The following is a 10045-nucleotide window of genomic DNA, read 5'->3' as shown; positions in this document are numbered from 1 at the left end:
CAGACTTCAAGGACAGAAAACGGACACAGGGACATGAAAACGGGAGCCTTATACAAAAACCTGAAAACAGAAAAACAAATTTTTTTATACTAAAATTAACAATCTAAAAATATCAATAGGTATAAAATATAAATATACTGTTTAAAAAAGCGTCCATTATTCCCAAAGAGACCTGGCTTATAAATCAAAAAGAAGCAAAAAGAGACTTTTAGTCGGATAACATAATCAGATTATCAGTCCGATTTATTGCATTATTGACAATAAATCGCACATATTGGAGATAAATGATGTTGGCTATAGTTAAAAATGATCTTACCTTGCTGTAAATTGTTTCCATTTTCAAAAAAATCGCCGATCAAAGAGATTATAACACCATTTTCTTGCATCTAAAAAATGTAAAAACAGTGTTTATTTACTACCTATTTTTCATATACATGGGACATACCTACTACGGCAGAAACGTCATTTTCTCCAGGATTCTTCATGTAATATATATTTTATATACTTTATTACCTTTATAATTATAAATTTCAGCCGAAATATTAAATTGAACTTCCAAAACGAAACTAAACGGAATGAATTAAAATGGCGTCGAATATTTTCGACACAATTTTCGAATTTGTTCTAGAACAAATCTGAAGTTGTCTCTGAAACTGAAATCTGTCAATTCTAAACTGTGAAGTTAGACAATAGTTAGACAAAAACAATGCTGTCCTTGTCTAGGCGGCCATGAAATTTTCAAAAGTTTTGGGTCGCGACCGTTGCAAGAACAGCGCCAAATAGTGTTTACATTGTCCTTATGGTCACTTTCCAATCTAAACTTGTTTCATTTATCTATGTGATAGGTCTATCTTGAATGGTTGCTAAGAAACAAATCTTGATGGTTGCTAAGAAAAAAAAACAAAACGTCAGATTGAAAATCTAATAACATCAACTTGTAGAGCAGGAAAAGTAGCAATGGGAATGTGAAATTTGCATTGTCGCATATTTTTTCAAATAAAATGAGAAAAAAATAAGATTGAATTCGGGAAAATTCTGTGTTTCGGAATTTTAAAAAGTTTAAAACATCATATTGCAGGAGTCAGCAAGGCGCAACTTTTCTCTATTTTAATCATCTTTGTAAATCTTCTGATTTATGAGATCCCTGTAGTGTGCAATGCACACTGTGCATTCTTATATGGGACACCGTGTATGTACGTAATTTACTGCGTTTAATATCCTGTGTTTTTGTCTATTTTACATATACATAGTGGTCAAGGGTAAAATAAATTTACCTAACTCCGGCTCTGATATCTCTCAATAGGTTTTTAACAGAACTAATTTGTGTTTAGTGCAACATATCTGTTTAAAAAACCTAACATCGTTATTATTCTATTTAGGATATTTTAACGGAAAGCTATTTGAAGCTTAAAAGTTCTAGGGTCTTGGGGAAGCGATCATTTATATTATATTTTTAAATAAAGCCCTTAGCGCCACATGTAGTATATTAAAAGACACATCCCACGTTCTAATATTGTTTACAAGCTTTGTGTTCTTTTCTGCATTGACTATATCATCAGAATATTCCTCATCCTCAACCAATTCATCTAGCTCTATTTCCCAGTTATTTATTTCTTCTTCAAGATTTCTCTGCTAAACCTCGTTAATAAAAGCATCGTTTTCAGTGGAACTACTTGGTTCATCAGCAATTGAAGAGAAAACGTTTTGTTCACTTGAGTCTTCTTCCTTTACAGAGAGATCAACTGTTTCACGAACTTCGGTAGCTAGGATATTTTGGTAGCACTTTTTTGCCCTTCTGTAAAACCCACCGCTTCTTTTATGTTTTTTATTATTTTTAATAATTTCAGATTTTGACAGGATAAAGTTGTAGTATATTACGACCAAGGATTACGACAAAATCAAAGTATAATATGTCCATTTTGTAATTCAACTGTTTGTTTTCCTTTCTTTTTAGTTTCAGTTATAGCTAGTATGTCTAGGTCAATGTTTTCAAATTCTTTAATTAGCTCGCCCTCTTTGTCATGTATCGACCGAATGTTCCACGTACCAAATGTTACCCCTTTTCCATTTAAGTTTCGTTTCAATGTCCGTTTAATGCCAAGTTCCATGTCCGAAAATCCTGCTCCGTGTAATCCATTGGTTAGTTCTAGTTTTTTGAAGTTCGTGTAATCTTTCTCAGTTGTTCTCCAAATTTATCATTTTCCGGTGACCTCATATCGGGTTTTCTCTTCTTGTCGGCGTTATTATATTGGCTAGTTGACTCCCTATTTATTATGTTGCTTGCATCATATACCTTATCGTTTATAATTAGTTTGATGTATCTAAGTTGTGCTTTTTCGCCCTTTTTCCATGCTTCTTTCATTTCGGAGACCAGAATTTTTCTTTCTTCTTGTATTTCCTTTGGGTAATCATCATCAATCCATATGTTAGATCCTCTTAATCCTTTAGTTTTTCCTAGTATTTCGAATTTCTTATTTGTAGTTGTAAGTTGTAGTAATATTGGTCTCGGTTTACCTGGGATTTGTTTGCCTATTCTTCTTACCTGGTCTACATCAAATTCTGGTTTCATAGGCATTCCCAAGGATTCACAAATTTTAATTGTCTTGTGTTTGGTTAGTTCGAAGTCCTCTTTTTCATCTTCCATAATACCTTTAAAAATCAGATTTTTCTTTCTAATCTCCCTTTCCAAATTGGCAATCTTTATTCCTTGCGCTTTAATTTCTGTCTTCATCGCCGCATTTTCTAGCTTAGTATCTCTCAGCTCCTTTATAACATCGGATAGTTTACCATCCATTACTTGCATATTTTCTCTAATAAAATCGAACATTTCTTTTATTTCGTTCATATCGGATTGTTTTTGTTTCTGCTCCATATTATTTTCCTTTTAATTATAGGGATTGCGAAAAGAACAGACTCTCCTCAACGGATCGGAAGTCCCTTGCTCTTATAAATCCCCAAATATCCTGTTCTCAGCACAAGCTGGCAACAGCACAAACAATTTTAACGAGAAACCGCTAAATACCTCAATTCTCTTATCAGTTAGATTTAGATTCCTGAAATTTCTTTATACGTTTTTGCTACTATTTATATTTAATTCTAGATTTTTTACCTCAGCATCGAATTGTAAACATGTAATTTCACTATACAAATAAAAAGTTCAAATTATTTTTCACTACAACTCGCGATATACGGGAAAATTGCAGATCAAGAATAATTTACGATATTTCCCAAACAATGCCACGTTGCCACTCTATTTAATAATTACTCTTTATTCAAAATCTGAGTTAGATAGGTATAGTAAACCCTAATACAGTTTGAAACAGCATTTAAATCAGCTTCGACTTATTTAAAAAAAATACATAGTGTTGCATTTGAAATAACGAAGTTTTTATGTAAAATAAATATTTAAAATAGACCAGCAATTTTTGATACCCCTGTATACATTTAAGGAAGCAATCAATTTTTTTAGTAAAGTCTATTTCTTTGGCTTGAAAGTCAGCACAAGAATTAATTCTGAAAAGTAGTGTACAGGGTGTTCACAAACTCTTTTATTATAGCATGCATTTTTAAATATTTTTATATATCTCAAAAACCAAAGCATTTAAACATATTAAACCGTTATAATAAATGCCCTATTTTATGTACAAGAATCCAAAAATGCAATAAAATACCGGGTGTTCCATAAGGAAAAATATAACTATGGTATGGATCTTACTTCTGACACACCCTGTACATTTCAAAATAATTTTAAATTATGCACACTAGATATAGTAGAAAGTACTGGCGTGCAAAAATGTCTATATGTTTTATAAATGTATTATCAAATCCTTTTGTATCATCAGAATTATTTTTTTGTTTTAAAATTATTCCATTAGGCTTTTATTATGGCAGTGTTTGTATTAATTATATAACCATTTTTTAAAGGTATTGTCTGAGTAAAATATGTTGTTATCGGCAATAATATCAAAAAGAAAGCTTTTATAAAATAATTTTATAAATATCTCGCATGACTTTAATAAAACAATTTTATATGTTCGCAAACGAATGACCTAGTGTCGAGTAACTGCGGTACAAATTTATTATAAAACAAATTTGCTCGGTAAGGTAAAATGTCGTATAAAATAAATTGTATAAACGTTCATAAAACAGAATTAAAATTTGTCGTAAGACTGTTCCGTATTTTTGCTTTAAGAACGTTCTTACGACTAACTTATAAAGCAAAATCATTTTATAAACTAAAATATTTTACTTGCAATTTTAATACAACAAAATAGTTTTTGAAGAGAAGTAATAAAGTAATTATAAAACAGAATAGTATCGAAAGTTGAAAATTATAAAATATGTGTGCTAGTTGGGGAAGCACTAACACTAACACTAGAGGTGAGTGTTACTTGAATTCCTCTTAGCATACAATCTTGAAGTTCTCAATGCAGGGAACACCCCCACGTTCGTGACAAAAACGCGGGCGGAAGAATTAGATTTAACAATCGGGAGTGCTAGTGTAATCAGTTACGTGAAACACTGGAGGGTCTCAACGGAACCCTCCCTATCAGATCACAAAATCATCGAGTTCAAATTAGGAGGAATCACACTCCAAACAGAAACTCGAAAGAATCCAAGAAAAACAGACTGGGACGTATATAACACCAATCTCGTAGACAACCTAAACCGTATAGATGCAAGTAGGGCCAGAAACCATCTGCATCTAGAATGGTACTCAAGGGAAGTCAGCGGTGCAATATTGGATGCATATGAATCTAGTTGCCCCACAAGTAAAGGCATACAAAAAAGTAACAACAAGCCCTGGTGGAACAAGAAGTTGGCCAATCTTAGATCGGAGGTCCGACGACTCTTTAATAGAGCTAAATCCAGTGGCGAATGGCAGCTCTACAGCGAGAAATTAACTGAGTATAATAAGGAGATAAGAAGGGCAAAGCGGTCTGACTTTAGAACTTTTTGCGAAAACATCACTTCTACTTCTGATGCAGCTAGACTACACAAAGCTATAGTTTATAATCATCTGCTGATGATGCTAACATGGTTAGCGAAACGCGCGTCCAGTGTAAAAGTAAGTGTTTTGGTGTATTGTGGTGATTTAGTGTAATTTTATTTTGCAAAGCTATGGCCAAGAGTGGATCTATCTCCAACATGGCACTTAAGAAATCTGACGGAAGCTACACGGAAGGAGAGGAAGAGAGAGCTAATCTCCTACTTTATACACACTTTCCAGGTAGCATACCTATTGATACTCATGTAGCTCCCACTGAACCCCACAATCCTTGCAGGGAAGATTGAGAAGTGGCCAAGCTAGTAATAACAGAACAAAAACTGAAATGGGCGATCGACACCTTTCAGTCCTATAAAGCAGCAGGAGTGGATGGGATCTTTCCTGCCCTTCTAAAGGAAGGTCAGCAAATAGCTACTCACCATCTACTAAGCATTACAAGAAGCAGTCTAGCGATGGGATATATACCAACCACATGGAGAAGAGCAAAAGTAATCTTCATACCCAAAATAGGCAAAACTGACTGGACAAATCCCAAGTCTTTTAGGCCTATTAGTCTCACATCGTTCATACTAAAAACGCTGGAGAAAGTAGTTGACAACCATATTGGAGAAAATCATCTAAAGCTTAAACCACTGCATGATAGTCAGCATGCATATAGGGGCAGATCCACAGAAACTTCTCTGTACCAATTAACGGAGCTAATACAGACAAGTCTGGATAGCAAAGAAACAGCAATTTGTGCCTTCTTGGATATTGCGGGGGCGTTTGACAATATACCACATAAGGTGGTCAGGCGATCTCTAGACACAAGGGGGGTGCACAGAACTATTATTCGCTGGTTTTGGGAAATGCTGCCAACACGAACAGCAGAGGCTCAGATGGGCACGAAAATTGTACCTGTTAAACCAACGCAAGGAACTCCACAAGGTGGAGTAACCTCCCCTTTGCTGTGGAGCTTGGTAGTGGATGAACTACTAGACGAACTAACTCTAGCGGGAATACACTGCATTGGGTATGCAGATGACATAGTCATGATCGCTCGGGGGAAACATGAAAAGGCACCCTGTGTGATATTATCCAAAGAGGACTCCGCATCGCTGAGAGATGGTGCAGGACTATCGGGCTGAGTATCAACTCAGACAAAACCGCGATAGTGCCATTCACCAGAAAGCGAAGTCTGAAAAACTCGAAAAGAATCCAACTAGATGGAAAGGAAATACTGCCATCACAGGAAGTTAAATATCTGGGAATAACCCTGGACAGTAAATTCCTGTGGAACAGGCATATTAAGAACACTACCAGCATAGCCACAAAGGCTCTCATGATATGCAGAAGACTGGTCGGAAATAGATGGGGCTGCTCCCCTAACATTTTGGGCTGGATGTATACCATGATAGTAAGGCCCATGATTACTTATGGAGCATTTGCCTGGTACACAAAACTAGAGCAACGGACGGTAAGGCTAAATCTGTGCAAAGTCCAGAGACCAGCATGCGTTTGCATCACAGGAGCCATGAGAACCTGTCCAACAGCAGCAAGGGACGTCATTCTAGATCTAACACCATTGCACATTGTCATTGGTAGCTATGCCAATGCGACAATGATTAGAATGGTTACTAACGGAATCAGTACTGGGAGAATTGTCAGATCAGGGGCTTCCTCAGAAAGGAAATACCACTCCTGCAACTCCCAGTGGACGATATGCCAAGAACGTACAACTTTGAGAAACATCTCAATATAGTATTGAGCAATAAAAATGATTGGAAGAGAGAAACGTCTGCCCAGGAGTTAAAAGACCATACCATAACTTGGTATACTGATGCTTCCAAAACCAATGCGAGAACAGGGATCGGAGTATTTGAGCCGAGAACTAAATACTCCGAACCAATGGGCACCTATCCTAGCATCCTACAGGCAGAAATCTACGCTATCGAAGATGCGTACAACTTATCTTAGATAGGAACTATCGAAAACATGAAATAGCCATCTTATCTGATAGTAAAGCAGCGTTAAAAGCGATCAACTCAGTATCAATCAATTCGAAATTTGTCAAAGAATGCATAGAAAAGCTGAATAAATTAGGCAGAGAAAACAAAGTCCTCCTACTCTGGGTGCCTGCTCACCTAGGGATAGAAGGCAATGAAAAAGCAAATGATCTAGCTAGAAAAGGAGCAAACACTCCACTAACTGGACCAGAACCGTTTTGCTTTCCAAGTGGTAACCAACTCAAGGCGGACCTCAAGAACTTGGAAGACTCCATTCGCAACCTGGAATGGGAATTTTGCAACGGTCTAAGACTCTCGAAGAAGTTTCCGAGGGCTTACGATCAAGAAAAATCACAGATCTTCCTGGGTTTAAGTAAGAACAATCTTCGGATTGTCACGGGGTTTTAACAGGACACTGTCTCCTCAATGAACACCTCAGTAGATTGAAATTAAGAAGAAATGGCGAATGCAGATTCTGTGGGGAAAGTGGGAAAACACCAGTACACCTCATCATTTAGTGCGCCGAGACGACAACCATTCGTACCATGAACTTTGGTACGACTGATATTGGGGATGGAGAACTACCCTCTATAAAACCGTCCAAGATACTGGCTTTTGTCAAAGCCCTGGGACTGTATGATGAGTTATAACTCAAGAAAGGGGACACAATAGATCTGTAAGGTCGCAGTAATTAATCCCTCTCCCACTCATTCTACATTCTACAGTGTTACTAAGGGGTTTCCCCACAGCTTCACCGGTGGTGTTTTTTATGATTGTTTGATCTCATAGTGTTCCCACGAGTAGCTAGGGTTAGTCGGTCCACTTCTACAGAGCCACGCATGTAGAAGTAAGAGGTAAATAATGGGATGCCCCTGGTGCCCCAAGGTTGAGACCAGTAGAGGCTAGTCTCTGTGTAGCCACGCATCCCTTTGACCTGGTCCCACCATCGTAGGATTTAGCTTTTTGGTGAGGTTGTCTCTATGGGTTGTCTCTTCTTGGTCCGGGCGGTTAAGCCAAGACCCCCATATCCTCTACCCGCGAGACTTGACCACAGACAGTAGAAGGTGCCTGGTTATATGTCTTGGTGCAATTCCTGGCCACGACACTACAGCCAGAGACAAGACGATGAGTGAGATGCTTCTTAGACCAAGCCAAAGTGCTACAGGTGATTCCCCTCAGCACCTGACCAGGAGCTTCCCCATCAACGACAAGGTCTTGCATCTCCTAGGGGAATTACTCGAATTCGAAATTCGTCCTTTAAAGGGGTGGGGGCTGGAGGTTTAGAAAAAAATCTGTCCTAGGTGTATGAAAATTTGCACAGAGATTCCTTTTATGTAGCGTAACTAATAGTTAGAACGATTTTCGGAATGAATTCCTTAAGGGGGTAAAACTAGGGGTGACAATTTGTAGGTACAAGTTTTATGTAAAATTCGTTCTGGCAATAATTTTGCCAGGACATCTTTGCAATAATTTTGCATAGAGGTGGTCCCTTGAGTTAAAGTGAGTTCTCAGGAAAGTTTTTGGAAATTAATTTGAGAAGGTGAAATTTAGGGTGAAAGTTTGTACAGGGAATTGTTCGTGAGGTGGTCTCTTAGAAGCGATTTTCGGTAATTCATCTCCTATGGACTGCAAGAACTGCAACGCTTGTTCTTCTCTGGTTAGTCCGTTAACGGCAACGTCTAGTTTATAAATCGACCTTAATAGTCAGTAATAGTATCGATATTATGACAAAACAACATTTTTACACATCTCTACATTTTTCTTTTTGTGCTGTGGTTCATAAAATAAATAACTAGCTGTGGTTACTTTCCGCCGCTTGTTGCCGTTGACAGTTGACATCTATGACGGAGAACTAAATACTCCGAACCAATGGGCACCTATCCTAGCATCCTACAGGCAGAAATCTACGCTATCGAAGATGCGTACAACTTATCTTAGATAGGAACTATCGAAAACATGAAATAGCCATCTTATCTGATAGTAAAGCAGCGTTAAAAGCGATCAACTCAGTATCAATCAATTCGAAATTTGTCAAAGAATGCATAGAAAAGCTGAATAAATTAGGCAGAGAAAACAAAGTCCTCCTACTCTGGGTGCCTGCTCACCTAGGGATAGAAGGCAATGAAAAAGCAAATGATCTAGCTAGAAAAGGAGCAAACACTCCACTAACTGGACCAGAACCGTTTTGCTTTCCAAGTGGTAACCAACTCAAGGCGGACCTCAAGAACTTGGAAGACTCCATTCGCAACCTGGAATGGGAATTTTGCAACGGTCTAAGACTCTCGAAGAAGTTTCCGAGGGCTTACGATCAAGAAAAATCACAGATCTTCCTGGGTTTAAGTAAGAACAATCTTCGGATTGTCACGGGGTTTTTAACAGGACACTGTCTCCTCAATGAACACCTCAGTAGATTGAAATTAAGAAGAAATGGCGAATGCAGATTCTGTGGGGAAAGTGGGAAAACACCAGTACACCTCATCATTTAGTGCGCCGAGACGACAACCATTCGTACCATGAACTTTGGTACGACTGATATTGGGGATGGAGAACTACCCTCTATAAAACCGTCCAAGATACTGGCTTTTGTCAAAGCCCTGGGACTGTATGATGAGTTATAACTCAAGAAAGGGGGACACAATAGATCTGTAAGGTCGCAGTAATTAATCCCTCTCCCACTCATTCTACATTCTACAGTGTTACTAAGGGGTTTCCCCACAGCTTCACCGGTGGTGTTTTTTATGATTGTTTGATCTCATAGTGTTCCCACGAGTAGCTAGGGTTAGTCGGTCCACTTCTACAGAGCCACGCATGTAGAAGTAAGAGGTAAATAATGGGATGCCCCCTGGTGCCCCAAGGTTGAGACCAGTAGAGGCTAGTCTCTGTGTAGCCACGCATCCCTTTGACCTGGTCCCACCATCGTAGGATTTAGCTTTTTTGGTGAGGTTGTCTCTATGGGTTGTCTCTTCTTGGTCCGGGCGGTTAAGCCAAGACCCCCCATATCCTCTACCCGCGAGACTTGACCACAGACAGTAGAAGGTGCCTGGTTATATGT

At 38.2% G+C, this 10045-nt stretch overlaps 1 protein-coding gene across 1 annotated transcript; it reads right to left on the bottom strand.

The window, feature by feature from the left end:
* Positions 1-2146: 2146 nt before the first annotated feature.
* LOC115886243 lies at positions 2147-2872 on the bottom strand. Its single transcript, XM_030905330.1, has one exon. The coding sequence runs from the start codon at positions 2870-2872 to the stop codon at positions 2147-2149; it is 726 nt and encodes a 241-aa protein (XP_030761190.1).
* Between the last annotated feature and the right edge of the window lie 7173 nt (positions 2873-10045).

This window comes from Sitophilus oryzae, unplaced genomic scaffold (genome assembly GCF_002938485.1).
Source record: "Sitophilus oryzae breed Bouriz unplaced genomic scaffold, Soryzae_2.0 scaffold_476_pilon_pilon, whole genome shotgun sequence".
Lineage (NCBI taxonomy): Eukaryota > Metazoa > Arthropoda > Insecta > Coleoptera > Curculionidae > Sitophilus > Sitophilus oryzae.
The sequence above is the reverse complement of the archived record's forward strand: the minus strand, read 5'-3'. Positions and strand labels throughout refer to the sequence as shown.